At 36.1% G+C, this 26917-nt stretch overlaps 1 protein-coding gene across 1 annotated transcript; it reads right to left on the bottom strand.

The window, feature by feature from the left end:
• Nucleotides 1-6672: 6672 nt before the first annotated feature.
• On the bottom strand, nucleotides 6673-26404 carry Hacd1 (3-hydroxyacyl-CoA dehydratase 1). Its single transcript, XM_076831782.1, has 7 exons — nucleotides 26094-26404; nucleotides 16119-16236; nucleotides 15928-15946; nucleotides 15762-15850; nucleotides 12522-12643; nucleotides 8081-8259; nucleotides 6673-6849 (listed from the first exon to the last, which is right to left on the bottom strand). Exons 1-7 carry the CDS (start codon nucleotides 26348-26350, stop codon nucleotides 6767-6769), a joined length of 867 nt encoding a protein of 288 aa, XP_076687897.1. The 5' UTR covers nucleotides 26351-26404; the 3' UTR covers nucleotides 6673-6766.
• Between the last annotated feature and the right edge of the window lie 513 nt (nucleotides 26405-26917).

Below are 26917 nucleotides of genomic sequence, written 5' to 3'. Positions count from 1 at the left end.
GTGCCCACCACACCTAGCTAAATGGGGCCTTTAGACAATAAGCTTAAGTATTTCAGAAAATTATCTTATTGTTAATGATGGTAATTTCATCATATTCTGATTGATGAACTTCTCATTTGAGAAACCTATAAAACTTTAATATTCTTCTATTAATACCATACACACAAATTATTAACAATATGCAGACACAATAGACTTCTCTAAAAGGGTCTCCTATTATAGACAGCAGTCACATGCTCCATCCCTGGGACTCCTGTCAGTGGAGCAAAGGCCCCTCTTCCCTCCCAGGGGAGCCAGGATGACTAGGGAATCTCTCATTACACTTCTGTCTTATTTGAAATACAGTGAAAATTATGACCAGCAGTTTCCACATATACACAAAAGGAGACCAACTTATAGGTAGATCCTTTCCACTATTCTACTAAATAAAGCTAGAGACTTGTAATTCAAGATAAGGAAAAGACCTGGGCTTGGTTACGCATGCCTGTAATCCCAGAAGCTTGGGAGGATGAGGCAGGGGAATCGTGAGTTCAAAGCCAGCCTCAACATTTTTTTTTTTTTTTTAATACTGGGTATTGAACTCAGGGGCACTCAACCACTGAGCCACATCCCCAGTCCTATTTTGTATTTTATTTAGAAACAAGGTCTCACTGAGTTGCTTAGCAGCCTCGCTTTTGCTGAAATTGGCTTTGAGCTCATGATTCTCCTGCCTCAGCCTCCTGAGGGGCTGGGATTACAGATATGCACCACTGTGCCCAGCCCAGCCTTAGCAATTTAGCAAGGTCCTACACAACTCAGGACACCCTGTCTCTAAATAAAATATAAAAAGGGGCTGGAGATGTGACTCAGTGGTTAAGTGCTCCTGGGTTCCAAAAACAAAAACAAAGATATGGAAAATAGTTAAATATAGGCAATACTTCAACTAATGGAAGTAGCAAATACAGCACAAAAACCTGTAACCAAAACCATCCTCCATAACTAATGCTAAATTCTTCCCAAGAAATGGGTTTGATATGATTTAAGAAATCTTACCTGATAAAAGTTATTATAAAATCATTAAAAGCAACAATATCCTTAATAACAACTAATACTTATTGGGTACTTATGTCGGCCAACCTCTGTGATCCATATTTATAGATGGGTCCCATTTGCTCCTCAGACAACTACCTTCCCCACTTTACAGATGAGGACTTGGAGGCTTAAAACAGTCGAGTACTTTCTTCCTGAATCTTACACAAGTTTCACTCCCAAACATCAGAACATCCTCATTCTAGGACTAAGTATGGATAATGAGAAAATTTTTAAAAACCTGCCATCCAAACCTAATATCAACATCCTAAGATAGTTTATAAGTTTTAAAATTTTGTTAGTGTTTCCCAAGAAATATATCCATATATTTTTTTGGGGGGGTGGGGTGGAGTTGGGGATCAAACCCAGTACTAACATGTATTCTACCACTAGGCTACACCCCCAACCCTAATCCATATACATATGTATTTTTCCCCAGTACTAGGGATTGAACCAGAGGCACTTTACCACTGAAAAACACCCCCAGACTTTTAAAATTTTATTTATTTACGACAGGGTCTCACTATGTTGCCAAGGCTGACCTTAAACCTGTGATCCTCCTGCCTCAGCCTCCCAAGCTGGTGGGATTACAGAAATGGGCCCCCACATCTTGCTCATTATGTTAGGGAACATCAGCAAATTCAGAAAGTCAAGGGTTGTTATGTTTTCTCTCAAACGTAAAGCTAGAGAGGAAAAGGGAAAAGAAAGATGGCAGGAGTGAGATCTCATGAAAATGGAAGACCAGTAGAGGAAACGGACCAGGAGGAGAGAGAAGAGGTGGGAAAGGAGAGACCCTGGGGAAAAATACTGACCACATTATACTGTTAAGTTGTGTACATGTACAAAAATTGTGTGCATGTAAAAATGCATCCCACTATGCATAATTATAGTACAAAATGTATAATTACAGTACAAAAATAAAAATATAAAGTTTAAAAATAGCAAAGAAAAAGCCTGTTTACAAACTATGTTCATATCTACCTTTTGTTACCAACCTGTTACTGTATTTTATACAACTTACTACAGAGAGCATCACCTCTACTGCAATAAAACCTATTCTGAAATTTTGAACTTTCTGAAATTTTAAATTTTCGTAAAAGATGTAAACCACTTTTAATGCCTTGAATTCAGTTTCTATATAAAATATCTGATATGTTAATTTTGGAATTAAAAAATGCCGGATTTTGAAACTAATGCTACATATACAAGTAATAAAGTTGTAGCTTTGAGAAAGGTTGATGTCACAAAATGCATGCTCTTTGAGCTGAAAACCGCCATTTTCTCTTCCTGAGACTTAGCGTAAATTAATAATTCCATTTCCTCAGTTCTTCAGATTAATTTCTGTTCTAAGCGTTTTAATAAACTTCAGTTAAAATTTAACTCAATAAAACCAGCTTCTGAACACATTAATTTAGCCACAAATCTATTTTAATCAACATGTGATTCAATTTAAAATCATCCAGGAAAACAAATCATTATTTTGTCATGAATATTTCTCCCAAACAGAAGCATATACAATTCCCACAACCTTGAATACATTCCTCTAAGATGTGTGTGTCTTGGGGAAGGCTTATTTTTAAAAAGTATTGGAAGTTCTATTCAATTAACAATAGCACTACACAAAAATCTTTTAACAGACCTAACCATAATAATGTCCATTATTTCATGTTATTATTAAATCCAGTACAATTTTACTATTATTCTCTCTCTTATGCTTAAGTGAATGTGATAAGTTGTATGGGCATAAAATACACTGAAAAGGCACCTAAAAAATATCTTACTTCATAGGATGTAAATATCACGTTTTTATTTTTTATAGGTATAAAACTATAGTGTTTGTTTTGATAAGAAACAAAAAGGAATGACTAAAGAAATACTGACTCTTTTCAATTCTATTAGGTACATTGACTATGGCATTAGGAAGACATCATCTCTCCTGCCCTTGACCTTTCTCTGTTGCTGTTTCTTTTAAGGGTTAGACAACCAAACTGCCTGCACCAAAGCTGCCAAGTAAATTGCTAAAAAATGTGGATTTCTTAGTCTCAGTCATTGATCTAAAATCTTTAAGGGAAGGACTCTGGGGTTCTTGGATGATTCTTATAAAAGCGATGGTCTGAAAACTACTTTTCTATAATCATTATCCTCAAAGTTAAGCCACAGAGTGTTGAGTGGTTTTAAAAATTATTTCAAATATTTAAATTGTACAAATTGCTTAAAAGTCACTATCATGAAACAAGAAATAAAAGAATTTTTACAGCAATCTCAATCTTGCATTATATATAATTTCAAAGCAAGACACAATAACATGGTAAGAGTGTACAGCAATGTATTGTGTCCATCTATAACTAAAATATTTTTTATTACCTAGGTATTACTATGAAACCGAAATAATTTAAAAAATTCTACAACATCAAAGTCAGATAATGTCCTTGCTTGTTCTTAGAAAATACACACTTAGAAAACCTGGGGATTATGTTTTCAACTTGCTCTCAAATGGTTCACAACATAGTTTGGAGAGAGAGCGAGAGAATGCTATAGCAAATGTGCAAAGTGGTGGGGAAATTCAAGCAAAGTTCACTTCATAAAGGCTTTACTATTTTTGCAACTTTCTTATGTTTAAAATTATTTCAAAACAAAAGTGAATAAAAACAAAAAAACTTGTAACTGAAACACTAAAAATCTAAGATCTTTAGAATATATTTTTTAAGCTTCACATCTACAGGAATCACTTATGTCTACTTAAATATCTTATAAATTTAGACTAAAATATGAACAAACTGAATTTTTCATTCAGTTCAATGCCTTCATATTAGAAACTACAAAGCTGTGTTGCTTTTTTCTCTCCACTCTGTGTGATCCAAATCTATATGAGTAAGAAAGAGAAATGCCTGTAAGCTTTGCATATTTATTTGAAAATTTTTTCAGATGTTGCTTTTTATAGTTTTTTTCCTTCTATGACCCCTTAATAATTTCTCAGTCTCATAGGTTTTAATTGATTTTAAGTTGATTTGTGGTTCTAAGTCAGAATAGTGTCTGTTTAGTGTTATCCAGATACACATGTAATAAGAACCCTATCACCTCATACTATCAATACACTGTATTTTGTTAAAAGCATTAATAATTATTTTGCAATATGATTTGCTAACTAATGTAATCTGGTAATTATATAAAGGTTTACTGTGTAGGGTAAAGGAGAGAAGATCGGAGGAAGATGTTAATTCCCTAAAAAAGGTAGCTGGCATACAGTAGGCACAAAATAAATATTTGTGTGTGTGTGAAGGATTATTGAAAGATTTTATATTGCTTACAATATATCACAAGAAACCATGAGATTCCAGAAAGATGATTAAAAATCTAAGCATGTAAAACAAAAACAAAAACAAAAACAAAAAAAACGCTTCTAAAATCTACAGATGCCAATGCCAAGTAACAAAGAAAGGTTTTTGGTTGAAATTATTTTCTTACATTTATTTTGGCATGCTTTTTTGTAGGTTAAAATTATCAGGGATGCACTATATTAATATCAAATTAAAATATTAGAACATTTCAAAAATTGCACAATACAATATATCAAGCTTTAGGCTATGAAAAACTAAAAAACAAACAGATTTTAGCAAATACCATCACCAAATACAATTGAAAGTTGCTAGTATCAAAATTTTTTGACATGTTTTCCAAATGCCACAGTCTACAGAAAATTGAATTCAAATTCTAGTTGATTCAAGCCCTGACTTGATGATTGAAAGTTGTGAAGACTGGGAGAAATTCAAAAGGATATGCCATCATAGGAAACAATGCAAAGGAATTTCAAATACTTTTTCTTTTTAAAATCCAACTACCATTTAGCATTTTATCTTCTACACAAATGACAGTTTAGAATTGGCTGACTATAGAAGATAACAAACTAAATCTAATATTTGGTTCAGATATGTTTTAAGCATATTAACATAGGTCACCAAATGGTTTCATGAATTTTCACTTTTATTAGTTAATCACAATTCCTACTTCAAGATATTCCACAACTTAAGGGGGAAACGTATTATAATTGTTTGGGGAGTACAGGTGAATCAGTATAAATTTTAGGAGTCTGACTTAAAATATTTTTCACAAGACAAGCATTTCATAAAATGAACACATGAATCTCTTAAGTTACTAAATGGGGGAAAATGAAAAATTCTTCCATATAAAAATTGAAGATGAAAACTCATCAAGCAGTATAAGACCAGAATGAACAGTAAGCATGTTGAGACTTAGTAAATTAATATATACTGCTCATCCCATTCAGCTGCAGAGGAAACATTATAATGTAATGTAACAAAAGAAATAGCACCTTTGAAAAATCAAGTTATTTAAAATAAGTTTGCAAAAACTATTCTGAACTCCAAATTCTACATGAAAAAAAAAAAACTGTTTAGGAGACAGTAACACACAATCAAGCTATTTTGAGAAGTGTAATGTTACATGTGGATTGTAAATGTAAACAATATAGAATATTAAAGCTAAAACTACATCTAGATATCCACAGTATGTAAAAAAAATCCTTTTCTTTTAGAGACACATTTATTTCCTCTAAACTTGGGTCAGTAAATCTGCATACCATAATATGAGGGAAAACTTTCAAAGGACCTACTTAAGAAGTGAAACAGTAGTGAAGTAACTCAATGTATCTTTTCATTAAACATGAAGACAAAAGCTTTATTACAAGACATTATGCTATTCGATGGAATTCAGAATAAAGTAAGTCTGTTTCAGATCATAATTGGTAACTGAATCATGTAAGTACCATCAGGGATCATCACAACGTGATTTTTATAAGATAATTCCACGGGATAAAGCAGTCTTTCTCAATCAGAGATCTGAGTACATCATGATCAGACATCATAATTTTTTCCTACCAGGGGGACAAAGTATATACTTACTTTTTCCTAACCTCTTAAAATCCTTCTAGTTGAAAAAGTTCATTCAAATAATTTTAAAAAATGCTTAATAAGCAACCTCAATGGCCTAGAAATATTTTCAAAGACATTCCCCAGGGCTGGGGATGTAGCTCAGTGGTAGAGCACTTGCTCAGTATGTATGAGGCCCCTGGTTCTATCCCCAACGTTGCAGAAAAAGAAATTATCAAACTGTGATATCTACCTGAATATTTTTGATTTTCACACTGTTACATCAAAATTCTTACCATAGTAAATGATGTTCCCACTTGAAAATATTGTTATTAATCACAAATCCTTACTCATAACTTGAAAAAACAGATTATGGGTTCCAATATATTCTTAATAGTTATTATAATTTTGTATCTACCTTCATTTATAAATACCACACAAATGTCACTGTAGGTGTCTTAACGTTATATCATTAAACTAATTTGTAGAGATTGATTTTAAAAGCATTGAGCATAAGTTGCAAAAAAAATTAGTAAAATAAAAAGCCCCCTTCCCCCAGGTAATACACCCAGTTATTTTCTAAATGATCAACATCTACCCAGGAACTCATAATAACTATACAGTTCTTCTAAAAAATAGACTTGGCACAATATGAAGACAAATATTGGCAAACACCATTAGTCTCAGGTTATATTTTAAGAAACAATAATACATTCCATGATATTTCATGAAGTTCTTTATTCTTGTTATTAAAACTTGGACTCAAGTAATCCTGGTTATTCTGGAAAAAGCACCTTGTTTGTAGGGATCATTTAATCATCCTTTTCTACAATCACCTCTCCATGAAGCACCTTTCTTCTTTGACGTAACATATGAAAATAGAGTTGTGGAAACACTTAAATGAAAAAAGAAAACAAAGAAAGATAAGCTATTGCTTTAAGTTGTTTATGCCTGAAGCCTGTTAAATGTGGCAGTGTTTGCAATAAAGCACAGTGTATATCCTTGCTAACCCCCAAACATATTATGAAGCTCTAGGTCCAAACATTTTAATGTTTTTAATGCAATAAACTTTTGAGAATGTTTTTGTTTGTTCTGTGTTTAGAAAAAACTTAAACACCTTGAGAAATACCCCTTCCTAATGATCAGGAGGAACAAGTCTGAATTTAGAATTCAGTAACACTTTGAAATGTCATGCAGGCTCTGCTGCTGCTCAAGCCATGTTACCATTAACTGGATACTGGGGAAAGCAAGGGGGTGACAGTGCAGGAACACCTTCCTGAGCCCTCCTGAACTGGCTTGCATGGAAAAATCGGATGCAGAGTCAGGTGAAATGCTAGAAGACAACACTCTGACCATTAAGTACCTTCTGATTTTGGAAAAACTTCAAAGGTAGAGACCTCAAGGTATTGTCCAAGTTTTATGCACACCCCTTTAGGTGATATTCTATGGACTTTCATTTCCTCTCTCCCCGCACTTACATCAGTCTATCATTTCACTGAGAAAAGGTACATAACAACCTTGCCTTTTCTCTTCTATTTCCTTCTAGTGACTATCAAAATCTGATCTAAAAATAGTTCTTATTAGTATTTAAATAAATGTTTAAAGTCTCACCAATTTATTTCAACTACTGAAACATAATGAGAGACTAGTGAAGAGGCTGAATTATTGAAAATATTTAAAGAAATATTTACTGTTTTCTAGTTCACAGAGCCACACAAATCAGACTAAAAAGTACTCCTAGATGATTTTTCCAAGTATGCTTAATGAACAGATACAAATGATCTTAAATTTTCTTGAATAGAATGCTTATATTCAGGTACATAATTCCAAATGTTTACAAACAGCATACTTTTCAAATGATTTTTCTTTTTCTTTAGAAAAATTTATTGCACAAAGCACATCTATTTTTAACCGATTCTGAAAAAGCAATTACTGTGTATTAATTTACTTACCTTTTCCTCATAGCCAGTTAAAAACTCATTCCCCCTTCAATTATTCTAAGTTATAAACAAACATGGTACTGAGCGATTTTAATGTATTTTGAGCAGTCATTAGGTTATTATGACACCTTTCTAAAATTCTGCATAGCATGTGTTAAACACAAGTACTAATAAATATATACTTACATGGTATATATGAGGCCATGGTTATGAGAAGAAAATAATAGTAGTCAAAAGAGACATTGTATTTGTTAGGAAGTCTTACTGAAAACATTCCCGTTTTCTTCACGTACGGCAGGGCAGCATATATTGTAAGAAGTTCACCAGCAACTCCAACAGGGTATAAGATGATAAAAAAATTATACCTGGAGAAAGGAAAAAAACCTCAGAGAATTATTTTCCTGGAATCACTATTGGATTTTATAACATGAGACTTTCAAAATGAATGCATTTAAACATTGAGATTCTCCTATAATAACCTCACATAAATAGGTCCATTTTTTTGCTTTAACCATTTGCTCATTAACTATCATCCTTTTTTTTCTAATGGCAGTTTTCATTCTAAATGGCTAGATCTTCTTAGTAAAATAAGAGGCGAACTTACTTCACTGTATTGAAATCGTTTTATACATTTAAAGTTTGGGGTTTTTTTTGAGACAGGGTCATGCTATGTTGCCCTGCTTGGTCTCAAACTCCTGTGCTTAAATGGCTCAGCTGGCCTCTGCCACGGGGTAGTTAGGACGGTAGGTGTGCTCCCCTGTGGCTCACTACACGTTTCTTAACAAAGTCTTTTAATTACTGTAAAGGCGTCTTCTTTGGTGCATGGGATCATAAGGGACTGCTTTTTTGCCCCCTACGGCTGTTTATTTAGTGATCAAATGTTCAGTGGTTAAAAACACTGGTTTTGATCCTAGTGTATCTAAACCTTAGAATGTCCACAGCAGTTATCCTTAAAAGGTATTTTAATAACTAATTACTACTATAGAACTAATAATTCTACCTAAGGCATCAGTTAACTACTAAGGAGTGTGTTGTCTCAAACTGCTCTCAGAATAAAAGAAATACACAGTTCTTTTGCTTAAAAAATAGAGCTGGAAATTTCTATTCAAACTCCAAAATCACCACTAGTTCATCTGGCCCCTGGCAAGGTCTCTAGCCCAGAGAGGGCCAGGCCTTGTTTATGAGGGGAACACCCGGTTTTCTCCTGCTCTCACACAGGAAGAGCCTAGGGGTTCCAAGACAATGACACTTCCTCACTAAAGAAAATTACTTTTCTCCAAGTCATTCATTATACAGCAGTTACCATCGAAAAGTAAGTAAAAATGTTGATGGAAAAAGAAATCAAGTCAATCTGTGTCTTATTTAATCACTGTTGGCATTTGGAAATATTTATAGAAATTAAATTTGATGTTTGAAGCAGCTTGGAGACAACTTAAAAATCACCCGATTCCCCTGGACCACAAATCTATGAGGATAAGTGATGCGAGAGAGAACAACACAATTATTTGCCAAAATGAATTAATGGTGAAAGAAAAAAGATTCCCTTTCCTCTACCCATGTATCCTCTCCTTGGTTTTAACCCTGCTTTCTTACCAGTCTTGTGTAGTTATCTGTGCAATATTTAAATCAATCTTTTCCTATCTCAAGTTAACAAAATTATGTAACTGAAAATTTTATATTCTTTTCACAAGGAAAAAAAAAAAACAACCAAACTGATTGTTTTTTATTTTATGTGGCTCTCAAATGACTTTTGGGTAACACTGTTTTTTAATAGAAAAAAAATTATCACTCCTAGAGTAAATTTCTTTAAAGCCTTAAAGACAGTGAAAATATCTAATACAACTTATCTGACTCTACTTGTACTTTAAAAAAAAATTACATGTCACTAAGTTCTGAGGGTAGACTTATAGGAGATTTAACTATCCACATTCAGAATGATCTAACACTTCCTTGAAGATTCCCAACTGTCACCTCAAATAGTTTAGAGGGAATGCACTTTTGAAATTAAAATGGAAGGGAATTTGAAAACATAACCCACTGTACAATTATCTATTCTGTGAAGTTTTCCAAGAACACCCTCGACATATAAGCAGAATCAAAATACATTTAAATTATGTCTGTAGGCCAAATAGGAAGCAATTTTTAAAGTGAAGTTTTATTTGAGAACAATAGCTTCCACATTTGAACTTAAAAACTATTATTATTTTAGATTACTGAAAGAGGTTGAAATATAATCAGACAGTGGAGATTTTTAAGATTTTTTTGGACAGGAAATGTAATTATGATTGTGATTAAATGACAAGGATTAAGATAGCACATGCATTTCAAAGTTGAAAGATTTTACATTGCATCTTTTTTAACATTAAGGCAATTGACAAATCTTTTTTAAACAGAAAACTTAGGCACACAATGGCAGTTTTGTGCTTTTCTAGAAAAGCAAGACATGCAAATGCACTGCAAAAGGCACAGAGACAAATCATCAAAGAATAATGTGCATGACCTGAGGAAAATGCACAAGGTTCATTGTTACCTTCTTCAAACAAATTTTGTAAATATAGCCAATTAAAAGAGACTATGCCATGAGTTAATATTTTTAAAGACACCAGAGGTCCCAAAGACTATCATGCAAAATGGTATTGATATGCATTCTAAGTCCAACTACATTCAAAACTGCCAACCCTGTAAAAGGTTCAATCATTAAAAGTGGATATATATTTATGTAGGACACTGATAAAATCAACCAGACATCTATAAACGGTAGAGCAACCTTCTTGTGACAGACAATATATTTAAATAAAAATATAATCTTAAAGAATTTAATTATATGTAAAGTGGTAAATCACAAATGTCTAAAAAAAGAATGTTTTTAAAAGTCTGAGAGATGATATAACAGAACATAATCCTTGGTCAGATCAGTGGTCATTCTTGTATAGATGGATTTTAAAGCTATTTCCTTTTTTTAATTTATATATTCTAATTTATTATATTTGAACATGTACAATACATGAGCTATTAAAAAAAGGTAATCAATTAAGAAAAAGTGTTAGGCTCTTAAGAGGATCTGAAACTAACAAATATCAGAGTTTTTTTTTAAAAAAATAACAGAAATATAGCATTGGATATAGGTTGTCAAAGCATTACTTATACTATCAGAAGACTGGGAACAATCTAAATTCCAACCATAGAGAACTGGTTCACTTAGAATGAGAATTGGTTCATTAGAATATTAAAGAAAGAGATCAAAATTCATCTGTACTGTTTTAAAAAAAAAGAGCTCCAAAATATAAACAAAAACCAAGTATAGTATCACCCTACTTATGTTTTGAAAATTCACACCTGTGTTTTTATATTTTTTTTCTAAAAAAGTCTGTGTAATTCTGGTTTTCCCTTCTAAAGGCAGCGTGTGGGCTCGGCAGGAACTGATCATATTTATTCTATATACTTCTGAGCTTTTTACAATGAAAACATTACTTTTATTTACTACTATAATAAATCACTACTATAGATGTAATTATTCTACATAAGGCATCAGTTGACTACTACTGTCATACTCAGAGATGGGAGTACATCTTGTACTTACCACCTCCTGACTTATCATGGACCTATTAGTTTTGTAACTTTTTGTCTTCTTCATGAGACAATACCTCTGGTTGTGTTTGGTTCATAGCTGCACATCAGGTGTGCAGCCAGCATACACCAGCTGTTATTATGTTATTACTACTATAAACACAACAAAGAGAATGGAATGGACAAATCTATACTGGTTTGTGATTTGTTCTCCAAAGAGCAGTTTTGTTTCTAAATATCTTTGTAAAATATTAGTTGCCCAAAGAATTCAAAAAGAACAGGAGCTGGGTGTGGTGGTACACACCTGTAATCCCAGTGACTGGGGAGGCTAAGGAAGGAGGATCACAAGTTTTGAGGCCAGTATTAGTAACTTAATGAGACTCCGATTCAAATATAAAAAGGAATGGGGATGTGGCTCAGTGGCAGAGCAATCCTGGGTTCAATCCCCAAGTAGCCAAAAAAAAAAAAAAAAAAAAAAAAAAAGATATTATCTTTTTAAGATAATATCTTAAAAATTATATTTTTAAAGATAATTGGCTATATCTTTGTTTTTAGAACTATTAGTTTAGGATAGACATATTTGGAACCCCTAAAATATAACTCTGGTTCACATTCCTAATACAATTTCAAGAAAATGTCTGTCTCTACTATTTAGAACAAAAGAAAAAACAGGTACTGTTATATAAGAAGTTAAAAATTGTGGATGTCAGACTGAATATTAAAATGATGTAAATCAATCAGATAAAATACCACATATTTAGTACAGCTTTAATGTAATTCCAAAAGTACATATCATACTTTCAAAGAAAAATAAATGACTTGTTCTGAGATTACTTAAGGATTTATCTTGTTTCAATTTCGCACAAAATGCATATTAACATGATTCACCTCTGATCATTAAATTAAGCTTCTAGAATACAAGTTATAACACTGCTAATAACCAGAACAACCGCATTCTGGCATCGTGAGCTACAACACAAATTTTAATTCTCGGGTGTTAACTCAGCACACAAAAAGCATGCACAGGATGGTGAAAAGCTAAACTGCAAGACATCGCCACCTGGCCCATTTAATGAAGTATGGCAAGTGGTCGAGAAGACTGAATGTGTAGAAGGAATAGCGAGTGATCTCAGTCACCGTCCACGACACCAGAAAAAGCACCACACTCTCCTCATTCTGGATCTGCAGAAGTACAGAGAAATCCAGTGTCGTTCAACCCTGAACTTACTTGTCAAAGAGAGATACATCTTAATTATTTTGATTATTTATTGTTTTTTATTAAAATGGACTGGGTGGGGTAGGCAAAAGCAACACAGAAAACTTAAGGCCATTACCACTGCATAATTAGCTATTAACATGGAAGTTAAGTACGTCCTACTCACAGGAATAGTCAACTATTTACTGATTTTTCTGCCTTATCCTTCACTCCAGCCAGTAACTCCAACCATCATCTCCTTGAAAGCAGAATGGCAACAATCGGACTCTCCAACATTCTATTAGTCATCCAATCACACATCACACATATTCTACTATGATACAAACTCTGTAATATGCCCCGGTCTTGGTCCTGATTACGACTATTTTAATTCAGCACCTTATCACTTCTTATCCAGACTACTGTGACCATCTCCTAAACAGTTTATCCTCTATTTTCCTCATGGATGAAAATTTTCTCTTAAAAACAAAACAAAGCAAACAAACAAACAAAAAAAAATCAGCTAAATCTTAATGATTTAAAAGCTTTACTGCTCCCCTGTTGCTAAATGGGGTAAAGGGATAAGTCCTATAACCTTGAGCATGATATCTGGGGTTCCTTACAATCTGAGCTCAGAAACCTGACCAGCTTCATCTACAATCATGCAATCCTCCTACCTGCTTCTCATTGTGGTAACACTAAACTTTGTGTTATTTCCAGAATATACTCTGAATATTTGGGTCTTTACACATTATTCCATCTGATTAGAATGTTAATCCTTATTGTTTCCCATAGAATATCTTTCCTCATCAGCTAAAAGATTATACCCTCTGGAAAACTTTCCTAAGTCACTTGAGCAGTTACTTGCTCACCTTCCTTGTGCTCACAGTATTTTGTTTGTATTTGTATATAACACGTGCCAATCTGTATTAAAATTTCTTCTGGCTAGTTCTTGTATATCTGTCTATGTTCAACATACATATCACTTTTTCACTTTATCACTCCCTAGAAAGGACTTGGTCCCTAGGTTATTGCAATGCAAACTGGGCTCTCATTTTAAAGCACTTAACGCTAATATAATTAAATAAGCATTTGTGTTACCACTTACTTATCTTCTCTCTTAATTTTGGGCTCCCTGAGATGGGAACCATATTTGTGTTATAACAGCCATATCCCACAGTGTCAGGCACTGAACAGCTGCAGTTAGTACCTGTTCCATGATTCAATGCTTGTTGAACTGCTGCCCCCCGCCCCACTTCCCAATAGCCAGTACCTTGACAGCTTGTATTATCTTATTTATTTTTGTAAATGCAGAAATTAGAACTCTGTTAAGTGTACCAAATGTGTTCAATAAATGTTGAATTAATTAAGAAGTGGCTGATAGGTGCCAATGGAAAACTATTATGGAACAAAAAGAAAAAGTAATACTAAGGGACAGATTCTCTGGATAAAAGGAAAGATCCTTTTTTTTTTCCCCCTCTTTGGAACTTGCCACTCCACAGCAGTGTTACTTTAATATTCTCTCTCTCTCTCTCTCTCTCTCTCTCTCTCTCTCTCTCTCTCTCTTGCATGTTGGCTTTCCTATCTTTGTCTTTCTTCTCTCTCCTTCTTCAGATCCTCTGTGGCCTGGAAGAGACAGTCTGGGCTGTCTTTTACTCTGATAATGTTGTATTCCTGCTTTTAAGTTGGGAAGCAACCAGAATCAATGAAGAGGCTGCCTCTCCCTGCAGCATGTGCTCACAGCTGTGGGTATGGTGGTTAGGGACTGGGTGGATCCAGAAAGTGGAGTGAAACACACCAGTCAAGAGGGCCAACGGTGTAGAGTAGTAAAAGGGCGTAAGGTCAGAGATCTGTCCCCAAGCAGACAGGCGGCTAGCGAGGCTAAGAGGAAATGGAGAGGAGGTTCTGTGCCAGTCCCAAAGCACAGAGGAGACAAGAAAGGCATCTGCAGAATGGAAAGGAGGCCAGAGATCTGTCCTCAAGTAGACAGTAGGCTACCAGGGCTGTCAAGAAGGTCAGAGGGGTCGAGCAGGGAAATGTTTCCGTAGTAGGTTTAAAAAGCCCCGTGTCTTGACAGCATCGGCCTGGTGTTTGTTTTGTCTAAAAAGACTTAAGCCATTAATTAGATTCAGTAATTAAGTCGGTCTCTTTTCATGCCTCCATAAATAATATTTTCCCTAAGTGTTTTGACCTTACCTTTTTTAAAGATTATGCTTTAATTGACAAATTAAAATGGCACGTATTTGGGCTGGGGCTGTAGTTCAGGGGTAGAGCACTAGCCTAGTATGTGTGAGGTACTGGGTTTGACCCTTAGCACCACATAAAAATAAACAAAAGTAAAAAGATACTGTGTCCCTCTACAACTAAAAAAATATATATTTTTTAAATTGCATATATTTACACTGTAAAACATGGTGTTTTAAAATACATAGACGTTATGGAATGGCTAAAGCAAGCTAATTAACAAATGTACTCCTTCACAGATTTGGCATTTATTAGTGGTGAGAACACTGAAAACCTACTGATAGAAATACCTTTTAATTAACTACATTTCCCATGTTGTGCAACAGATCTCTTGAACTTATTCCTCTTGCTTAACTGAGATTTTGTACCCTTTGATTATTTAAAAAAAAACAAAAAAACAACCAACCTCACTTTTAATTCAGTCTTTTCCATTTGTTCAGACCCACTACATTTACTTTTTGAATGAGCAAGAATACTAATGCTAAATGAGGAAAAATAAACTGTTTATATTGACAACTTCAATTATAGAATCAAAGAGAATCACTTTAATAGAAAAAAAAAACTTCAACAGAAAATTTTCACTTAGGTATCTGACAGAAGATGAATGTTAATTTTAAAAACCACTATAAACATCAGAGAAGAGTATATCGTGGGTAAAAATGTCAATAATTTGGTTGTTTATTTTTCAAAGTCAATCTATCACAGCACAAAATCAACGTAGAATGATACTTAAATTTAAATCCAATTATCTTTTGCCTAAATATTCTGCTTTCTGAAATATGCAAATGTTAATATTTTAGACATCAATAAATGGAAAGCTTCGCTGAAGGCTCAAGAACACAGCGTGTTTATATTACTTACCGGTTTTATACTGTGAGTAATAAGCCACACCATAAAGATTCTTGAACTCACTTGGACCCCAGTCACAAGCACAGAAGTAGGCACAATTCCTTGAAGAGAAAAACAAGTCAACTATTGCCCTAAAGGCAAATCATAATGAAAAGATAAAATCAGAGCAAAAACTCACCAATTAAACAGTGGACTATCTGTAAGCAAATAAAAAAAAATCAAAAGTCAATTATATAAAATAACTCCCCTTCAACACTGGTATTAAACCAATCTGTAGGTGGTAAGTAGCAAAATAAGATTGACACTGATCAACAAAAATATTTTCAAAAAATATTGCAACATAGAGAAATAGCATGATAGAAAACTTACCTCAAGCAAGGCAAATGTCTGGAAAAATTTAAGTGTCTTCTGAATACTTTTATATAAACCTCTGTGTGTTCCTTTTTCCATATAAAAACGTACCATGGCAATAGCCAGAACCAACCACCTAGGGAAAAAAAAAAGTATTTTATAAAGTTCTATTAAATTCATACCACTGCATGTTCAGGGAAGCATTATCCACAACAGTTATAAAGCAGAAGCAACCCAAATGTCCATCAATGACTGAATGGATAAGCCATGGTCTATCCACACAATGGAATATTACTCAGCCTTAAAAAGGAAGGAAACTCTGACAGATGTCATGATGTGGATGAACTATAAAGAAACAACGTTAAGTAAAATATGCTAGGGGCACAGACAATGATAATGGCTGCATAACAATGTGAATATACTTAATGCCACTGAGCTGCACATTTTAAAAAGGTAAGATGGTAAATGTTATGCATATTTTACCACAATTTTTTTTATTTGTTCTAATTATACATGACAGAAGAATGCACTTTGACATGTCATACATAAAAGGAGTATAACTTTCTTCTGGTTGTACATGATGTAGAATCACACTGGTCACATAATCATCTATGCACATAGAGTATTAATGTCTAATTCATTCTGTTATCCTTTCTACCTCCATACCCCCGCCCCTCCCTTCATTCCTCTCTGCCTAAAAGTAACTCTGTTCTTCTCTAGCCCCACGCCCATGCTTATTGTGAATTAGCATCTACATATCAGAGAAAACATTCAGCTTTTGGTTTTTTGGGATTGGCTTATTTTGCTTAGCATGACAGTCTCCAGTTCCACCCATTCACTGGCAAATGCCATCATTTCATTCTTCTTTAAGGCTGAATAATATTCCATTGTGTATCTACACCACATTTTCTTTACCCATTCACCTACCAAAGGACACCTAAGCTGGTTCCATAGTTTAGCTATTGTAAGTTGAGCTGCTATAAATTTTGATGTAGCTGGATCTCTGTAATATGCTGTTTTAAAGTCCTTTGGGTATAGACAAACAAGTGGGATAGCTGGGTCAAATGGTGGTTCCATTCTAAGTTTTCTAAGGAATCTCCATACTGCTTTCCAGAGTGGTTGCACCAATTTGCAGTTCTACCAGCAATGTATGAGTGTGCCTTTTCCCCCCACAACCTCGCCAACACTTATTGTGCTTATATTGCTGATAGCTGCCATTATGACTGGAGTGAGATGAAATCTTAAAGTAGTTTTGAGGGGCTGGGGCTGGGGCTCAGTGGTACAGTGCTCGTCTAACACATGTGAGGCCCTGGGTTCTATCCTCAGCACCACATATAAATAAAATAAAGACATTGTGTCAACTACTACAACAATAAATAAATAAATATATATATATATATATATATATATATATATATATATATATAATTTATGTTTTAAAAAGTAGTTTTGATGTGCATTTCTCTAATTGCTAGAGATGATGAGCACTTTTTCATATATTTATTGATCAACTGTATTTCTTCTTCAATCAATACAAAAGCAGAAAAGGCATTATTATATTGATTCTGCAAGGGCAGGAAGAGAACACATGAGACCAACCAGAGAAGACACTGTCCAGTTTATTTCTGGATTCAGAAAATAGTTTTATGTACCAAAAATGACACTATCATTTAAAAGTTAATAAAATTATGTGAAGGTGTCATGAGGTAGAAATCTGTCAAAGCTGCACTTGTGTGTATAAATACGTATTTTATGCAACTATGTAATATATGCGGGTATAAGTAGAAATCTTGAATAAGAATCATCAATTACTATTTACATAATTTTCACAGAATAAAAATAGATGCTATACCACAGAAAGGATAGACAGAAAATCAGACATGGTCTACCTTCAAAACTTTAATTTAAGAAACCCCCCAAAATACATTAACCCTCACTTTTCAGCTCACCTTCATATATTAAATACAGATTCGGTACCACGAATTAATTGTACTTAAAATATACGCCACACTCTGGCCATTAGCTTTCTCATACTGCTTCTCACTCTTCCTTGAGTAACCAATGAGAAGTAATTTTTTTCAGAGTTTCCCTTACAAACACTAAAGCATGCTGAAATTGAAAAAAGTTGCCTCCTTTTTCCTGTTTCAAAAGTCTGAATAACACACCCATGGAAATGAGGGGCTAGTCCAGTCTTGTAGATCAGTCTTCAAAGCATTCAGTTGAGTGGTTTTACAAATTATGCAATTATACAGTTTTAAGTTTTTAACTAAACAATCCTCATGCCATGGACAGACAGCTTAAAAAGTTTTCTGCAAAGAAATTTGTGGTTGAAGGAAGACACAACTCAACAGAACAGTAAGAACATGGTGGGATGACACTCCCACTTCTGGAATTCCTCCTTAGCATATACCCAAGTAAGAGCAATGACTTTCTTATCAGATACAACAGGAAGTAAATGAAATGATCAGACATCTGAAATGCAGAAATATTGATAACAACGATAATAATAAGCATATCTTAGATTGCTTTCTATGTTCTAGACACTGTTACATATTCACACTTAATTTTATAATAACCCTATCAGGTATTATCCTATTATACTGCTGAAGACACACAATCAGGTGGCTTGGACCTAAAACCACCAGAGGCTAAAACCATCAGAGGCTCTGCTTCTAAACACTATGTTGCACTGATTTGATTTTAAGTATGTACTATATCCTTAGATAGGAGCTGATCATAGTAATCATACTTAAATTCATACCACTGATACATCATGAAAATTATATGGGGGGGTCTAGGCTCAAATATTTTAACTCATAGTAGTCTGCTTTCAAAAAGAGTTTGAAAACCGCTCTTTCTGATGAGATAATCATCATCTAGAGACATTTAAGTTACTGACCCCAAACCTTAGATTAAGTTAACCAACAAAGCTTCACTAGAACCTCTGAGGTCTCCACACCACCAGTTTTGTTCTTTTTCCACTATAAAACTGCTTCACTGAATTCTACTCTTGGATTCTTCTCGTGTGAATATCAACATCAAATTCAATGATGGGCTAATCATAGAATGCTAACCTGAATGTTTTAGGTACCTTTCAGGTTTAAAATGTTAGGAGTTCATTAACCACAATCCCAAGTCCCTATGCTTTTGATAAGAAAACAAAAAGCTCAATGAGCTTTATAAACTTAAACATTTTCCCATACCTTTGTCTTTGTTTAGGCAAACTCAACTCAGATGTCTATAAAATATAAATCTGAGATATAGTTATTAATTAAAAATTAATCTGAGATATATTTTTTCCACTATACAACTGCTTCATATGCTAAGTAAAAGAATTCATTGAAGAATAAATTTAAATGGCAAGTTTTCCAAATTTTTAATAGCATTATGCAAAAAAAAAACCCCACGAATTCTAATGAAAAGTTTTACTGTTGTTCCATAGGTGGCAGTATTGTACCAATAAACATAGCAATCGCTACACTGTTCAAAATAAATGAACACCTCTTTCTTCCAGGGTTCAAGAGAGTCATAGAACCATCCATTCTAATTGCTTCTCTCTTTTTCAGTAAATAAGGCCAAGATCTACTCTAAACTAATTAGAACTCACATCCTGAATGCCCCCATCAAAAGAAATGTCAAAGTTTTTCTAAGGATCCTACATTTAACTAACTTTGGACGTCCTTCATCCATCATTTCAGTCATTTAATAAAACAAAAAAATTGAAAAGTAACTAGAATTTCTGACACTAGAAATCATTTTCTGGGATGTTCTGTTCTGTTTTGTTTGTAAATATGTCACAGCTCTTGATTACCTGAACCCAAATAGAGGCAATCAACCAGCCCTTGGTAAAACAGAATCTCTTTGACAAATAAGTTCAATATAAAGATTTCTTCCTTGCTAAATTCATTCATTTATTCATTCATCTTTCAGATTCAACATTTCTTGCTAAGCTGGCACTGAGCTAGATGCTAGGGAACTAGAGATAAAAAGGACTTGGTTTTTGTTTGGTGGAACTATTAAATTAGTAAGTAAAGATGACAGAACAGTGCTATCACAAGAAAAATGTGGCATAACTTACACAACACAGAGGCCTCCTTCTCAAGCCACTATGGCTACAATGACCCTCAGGGGCCTATTGAAGGGGCACCTCTTTCTTCCAGCTAGCTTCCAGGGCTTCTTTTTCTTCTGAGATTTCTTGGAGACTGACCACCTATTCCCTGAAAAACTTAGTTATTATACTTATATCTCCTTTAAAAAAAAATCCAACATTCTGTAAGCAGTTTCAAACATATAGGGAAAGGTAGAGAATGGTATAACAAACCCCTCCATGTGCCCATGATGCAGCTTCAACAGTTAATATCCTATGGAAAATCCTGTTTCATCCAAATCTCTACTTCTCTTCCCTGATTATTTTGAATCAGATATCCAATATCCAATGATTTATAAATGTTTCATTATGTATCTCTAAAATGATTTTTGGGGGAGGTACCAGATTTTGAATCCAGGGGTATTTAGCCACTGAGCCACATTCCCAACCTTTTTAATATTTTATTGAGATAAGTTCTCATTAAGTTGCATAGGGCCTTGCTAAATTGCTGAGGCTGGCTTTGAACTTGTAATCCTTCTGCCTCAGCCTCTTGAGCCACTGGGGTTATATGCATGTGCCACCCATGCCCGGCAGTGATATGATTATTTTAATAAGCAAAGCTATAATATCACTATATCCGATGTTAAAAAAAATCAATGTCATAAAATATTAAGACAAGCTATAATTTTGATTGTTTCATAATCTTTTAAAATCATGACTGAAACAGGATTCATATACTGTAATTATTGGTAAATCTCTCATGACTCCCTCAATAGGTTTCCCCCCTCCATCTTGCCTTCCCTGTATCTCTTTTGCAGTTTATCTGTGAAACACTGGGTGGTTGTTCCTGAAGAGTTACTCTCAGTCTGGATTTTGCTAATTGGATACCCACGTGTCATTTTATTATGTTCTGTCTCTGTATTTCCTGTAAATTGGTAGGTAGTTACCTTGATCAGACTCATGTTTGATCCTCTGGCAAGGCTTTCAAAGGTTGTTTTGGTACTTCTATAAGGAGCACATAATTTCTTAATGTTCCTCTTTTTTCTTGTGATGGTAGCAGTTACTGATGTGCATTACCTAGACCCATCATTTCAACAGTTTTTGAAATATGATATTCTAATTTGTCATATCTTCTATATTTCTCCTTTAAAGCAATCCTTTGGAGGAATGTATGAAAAATGGTCTTCACTTTCACACATCTTTACTTTCATACATTGTTCATTAACATCCCTAAACTGCCTTTAGTACACTAAATCTGTATTTTCTTTTGCAGTCAATATATGAATGTTTCCACTGAGAGCACACAGGCACTCATGCCAATAAAAAGTTCAGCCCAAAGGTTCAGAAAAAAAAAAAGTCTGATAAGCTGGACTCAACTATGATTTAGACCACTTGCTCTTTGAGAAGCACAGCTAAGTAAATGAAAGTCAAGTCACAACTCAGAGAAAATACTTGCAAATCACCTGTCTGGGAAGGACCTAAATTTAGACTATATGAAGAAATCTCAAAAATCAGCATGAGGAAACCAAACAATGCATTAAAGAAAAAACTGGCAAAATATGTGAAGAGATACTAATACCCAAGAAGACATACAAATAGCAAGTAAGCACATGAAAAGATATGCAGTATCATTAGTCACTAAGAAAAGGAAAGCTAAAACCACAGTGAGACAATATACTCACTGGATGTCTAAAGAAATCATGACAGGCCATACCAAATGCTGGCAAGGATGTAAAAGCAACTGCAAGTCTTATTCATTGCCCAAAGAAACGTAAAAATGGTACAATTCCCATGGAAAACAGTTCTGCATTTGCTTAAGAAATTAAACTTGGGACTATTACATGACACAGTCACTCCACTTACAGGTATTTATCCAAGAAAAATAAAAGCATATGTCCATATACTGACTTCATACATGCATGTTCACAACCTTAATTATGATTGCCCCAAAGTGGAAAGAACTCAAATGTCCATCAACAGACGAATAGATAAACAAATTGGGGTAAATCCACATAATCTATCCTCCCCAGCAATAAAAGGTATTTAAAAGGCATACGTATTATGTAACACTTAATAAGTATACTATAGAAATATTTTAAATAGTTCTTTTTTTGCAAAAAGTGCAATTTTAAACAAGGGGGTCAGGAATTAATATTTTTAAACATTAAAATATTACATTCCCGTGCATTAGGCACCTTACTAAGAATCTCAATTCTATTCTCTTTATTCTTTGTAACAATTTTACAAAGTAGTTGTTTCATTCCAATTTTACAGATGAGAAAACTAAGGATCAGAGAAGTTAACCTGTTCAAGGTAACCCAATTAACAAAGCAGTGAAAAAAAATCCTTTAATTGACACTGCCCAGTACTGCTGACTGATTAAAACCCAAACACACCAGCAAAATATCTGAGGCCCTGAGCAGTACCTAGCTTGGGCCATCCACACTTCCCATTCTACATGTCAGGCCTGTTTGGTTTTTGCCTCAATGGATATCTAGCAACTTCACATCACTACCCTAATTCATGTTGTTTTCTCATTCATGCCAATTAAGTCCTACTTATCCTTCAAAGCTCAGTTTAAATGCTATGATCTCCTTCACAAAATTCTCTCTGATTCTCCCTCCCTAGGTCTGTCCTCTGACACCTCTGTCAAACACTTATCTCAGTCTGTTCTTTTGTTGCAATCATTGTTTATATATAAATGCTCTGGGTTACACTTCAAGGACAGGCCTAGAATATTTATCTTATGTCCCCTACTTGACCTAGGCCAATGCATTTACACATATGGTCTCAAAAATATTTTGTTGTTTTTTAAGAAAAGAGAGAAAGAATGAATATGAGAATTGCTCATCCGCCTAGTCAAGACCCTATTATGAGCAAGTACTATGAAAATCCTTCAGAGTTCGGTTTCTACTTCTGGGAACTTATCCAAAGCATTCAAAAGTAACAATGTTGAATGTAGAAAATCCATTGTAGGAAAGGGAGACAAATAGAAGCAAAACGTCATTAGGGACATGATTTAATCTGTCCCCGTACATTAATGCTACATATTTATATAACCTTGAAAAGGTGTAATTATAAAAACTATATAGAAACACTTGTTAAGTGCAAACAGGAGTGTACACAATAGAGCAGCTATTGTAACAAAAATGCCTTAAAATATGTATACATTCATTCATTCAATAAATATTTACTGAGTATTGCCTGAAGTTTACTCTAATGGGGACAACATTAAGCAATGAAAAATTAGTAAAATATGTGGTACAGTTACAGGCTCATATATGGGATGGAGAAAAATAAAGCAGGCAAAGGAGAGGAGGATTAGCATGTAGGTTGCTATCTGTATGAAGATGCCCAGGTAAAAGCTTCCCTTAGAAGGGAGATTTGTAATTTGGAGGTTAGACACTCATATGAAAGGTGATAAGGAAAAACCGAAAAGTTTATGCTAGGCTTATAGAATTAGACAAGTTCTTTTTTACATTTAGATAAATATTTGTTACATTTCTCAAATACTATTTTGTTTTCAATGTTGTTACAAAAAAATGAATAAACACTCCAAAGTTCCACTGAAAGAGAAATATGTTAAATGAACTAAAAGAACCACCCTCCATTAAGCCTCTACTACTTCATTAAATGGATTTATTTTTGTCCCAATATTGACACCACCACTCCTCCAATTCGATTTACCACTAATCCCCAACATGATCCTCAGATTTAAGACAAGGTACCAGGCTTGTAACTCATGCTTATTTCTAGAATTCATCTAACTTGAAATGTCTACTTTCTGTGTATGTATGCAAATTTATTCTTCAAATATCAACGCATATAGAAAGTCTCCACTAAATCTCTTAGGGATTACTCCACTTTGGTTACCCTGGCCTTGTGAAAATGCCAAGGGACCTTCTTGGCAGAGAATAGGTAAGTTTAGACTAAGCACTGGTTTGCAGAGGATGGTAGGGAAGACAGGAATTATGTATTAGAACACAAAGGAGAAGGCATTTAATTCTGCCCCAGGGGAGGCAGAAGACTTAGAAAACTACAAATAGGCTGACTTGGTTAGAAGTCATGGGCAAAATAAGGAGGGCACCATGCAAAGAGAGAAGAAACTGGGCAAACATAGCAAAGACCACAAAAATGCTTGGTGCTTTGAGGAATAATAGAGATTTCAAATGTAAGAAGACTGCAGGGGAAATTGGGCTTGAGTGACAGCCTAAATCCCTTAGAGTGGAGGTGTAAAGTCACTAAAGGCTGGTTTTTATTTATTTGTATTTATTCTTATTTCTTCTCACTGAAGGCTTTAAAATGCAATGTCTGAAATGGTAATCTGGGCTTCAAAGTGGAGAGTGGACGTCAAGGGAAGAGACAGCGAAAGAATTAACGCAAGGCACGTGTTCTAAAGATGTTTATTAAATTAATGAAATTATCCAAGAGCAGAGAGAAATCTTTCAGTCCCGACTGCATTTCAAGGCAGAATCACATGATGAGCACTAAACTGTTCTCCATTTGCTTTGAATATATTAGTTTTTCTCCTGTCAAGATTATAAAACTGGGGTTGTAGCTCAGTGGTAGGGCACTTACCTAGCATGTGTGAGGCACTGGGCTGTTCCTCAGCACCACATTAAAAAAATAATAATAAAAAAATAAAGGTATTATGCGCTTCTATAACTAAAAAAAATATTTTTTAAAAAAAGATGATTATAAAACTTAGGAAAACACAAAGACGAAGTAGGATAACTCTAGGAGCTGTTTGTGATCTTGACCTGAGTCTCAGTCTCCTAACCTATAAAATGCAGTATCATGTGCCCTTGCAGATGTGGAGAACTAGAAACAGTTAATACATGTAAAACACCAGCACAGTACCTGGCACAAAGTAATTCCTCAATTAATATATATTTATACACTACTTTTGGTATTCAGTATAATAGGCTAAGCTTATAATACCGCACTAAAAGGTTTATTAGATCTTTATCAATCACATTTTTTTTTCTATAAGCCGTGGAGAAAGTTTAAAATAGTAAACTTCTCCTCACATTTATATAGGTTAATAATACTTTGTGTGACACTCGGAAAAAATCACTTTTCAAAAGGCGGTGTAATTTTGCAACTGAAAAGCATTTTCTCACAGGTTTTGGGAACAAGCTGACACAGAAGTCATCAATGCAGCTCTTTGAAGAGCGAACAGTTATAATGTAACTCTCACTTGTAAGTCATAATAGGAGCCAGAAATATAAAGGACAGGGTATCAGTAATGGAATACGAGCCATAAAGAGGCTCTAAGACATACAATGCTTTAAATTTAATTAATGAAGAGTTACGGCGAAATTAACAGTGAAGAAGAACTGCCCTGGGATCTGCGGCACCAGGAACCGCACGCTCTGCTCTGGCGGCCCTCAAAGCGGATTTGCAGTCTGTGCGGGCGGCTCGGGGCTCCCGGGTGGCAGGACCCGGGCGGGCGTTCCTTCAACGGCAGCCGCAGGCGGTGGCAAAGCGGGCGACCGGGCCCGGCCGCCTCCCCCGCGGGTCGGCCCCGCATTCCTGCCCCGGTCTATACTTAACCTCCGGCCCGCGCCCCGGCCGCTGCGCCGCGCCGGGCACCGTATTAGGCAATGCCCAGCAAGCAGCGCCCGGCTCCCCCGCCCGCCTCGCTCCATTCAACCCGGGCGGCGGCGGGGCAGGCGCCCGCGCCCCTCCCCCACGGCCACCGCCCGCGACCCCGGCGCCGCGCCCACCCCCGCGCCGCCGCCGCCAGCCCGCAGCCGGGTCCGCGCGCACCCCGTGCGCCCGAGCCGCTCGCTGCCGGAGCCGCGCCTTCCCGGTCCGCACCCCGCACCCTGCTCCCGGCAAGTCGGGGGACAGCAGAGCGAGGAGGGCCTGTGGGGGGTGAAGGACCTTCGGGGCACACGTACCCTGCGGTCATGGCGATGTTGTAGAAGGTGAGCCAGGCGGTGGCCAGGAAGCTGAGGCGCCTTCTCCTGCCCGTGGCTTCCTTCTCCTCACCGGCCTCGGAGGCACCGCCGTTGGTGCCGTCCTCCTCGCTGGACGCCATGGTGGCCGCGCTCCCGGGGGACGTGGAAAAGAGGGGCAGGGGAGTGGGAGGGGACCCGGCGGAGCACGCCACTGAAGCGCTGCTGCCCGCTGCCGCCGCCTCGGTCAAGCGCCCCATGTGCCGCGCGCAGGGGGCTCAGCGCCGTCAGCCCGGCCGTCCGCGAGGGGGAGGAGCGGGCGCCCCCGGCCGCCGCCGCCGCCCCGCCCCTGTCCCCGCTCCCGCCTCTCGGGAGAGCGCCAGCCCGGGGGCCGGTCCGCAGGGCCTGGGCAGTGGGGCCTCTGGTCCTCGAGCCCCTGGTCACTGTTCGCAGGAGGCGCTGTGGTTTGCGCTTCCTTGGAGAATATATCGGCTTGCTAGCTGGGGAAGCGTCTTCCTAGACAGACTCCCCAGACGTCCTGCGCCCTGGTGATGTGCACCTTGCTGCAAACTTACTTGTAAAGCAGTTTCTAGCCGTGGAGTCCAAAAGTAGGGTCTTCCCGCCGAAGATTCATTGTCTTCTAGGGAAGAAGCACCCCTTCGCCCGGTTCATTTTTGCTGACTAGATGGGCATGTACAAGATGAATTATTACAATGAGACCGCCCCGCTTCGGTGGATTCTACCGGAGCCGTGGATATAACTGTTCAGCTCAGAATGATGGATGGTTTGGGGAAGGTAGAGGAAAAGAGGACATGAGAAAACACCAA

This window comes from Callospermophilus lateralis, chromosome 13 (assembly GCF_048772815.1).
Source record: "Callospermophilus lateralis isolate mCalLat2 chromosome 13, mCalLat2.hap1, whole genome shotgun sequence".
Classification (NCBI taxonomy): Eukaryota; Metazoa; Chordata; class Mammalia; order Rodentia; family Sciuridae; genus Callospermophilus; species Callospermophilus lateralis.
This window is presented reverse-complemented; position numbering and strand designations above follow the sequence as displayed.

Excerpts from the sequence above, each read along its gene's own strand:
- Hacd1 (XM_076831782.1), bottom strand. The coding sequence starts at position 26,350 with ATGGGGCGCTTGACCGAGGCGGCGGCAGCGGGCAGCAGCGCTTCAGTG. Across the intron at positions 12,644-15,761 it reads TTACTCACAGTATAAAACCG|ATCCAGAATGAGGAGAGTGT; the intron begins GTAAGTAATATA and ends GTACTTCTGCAG. Across the intron at positions 8,260-12,521 it reads TACTTCATTAAATGGGCCAG|GTATAATTTTTTTATCATCT; the intron begins GTGGCGATGTCT and ends TCCTTTCTCCAG.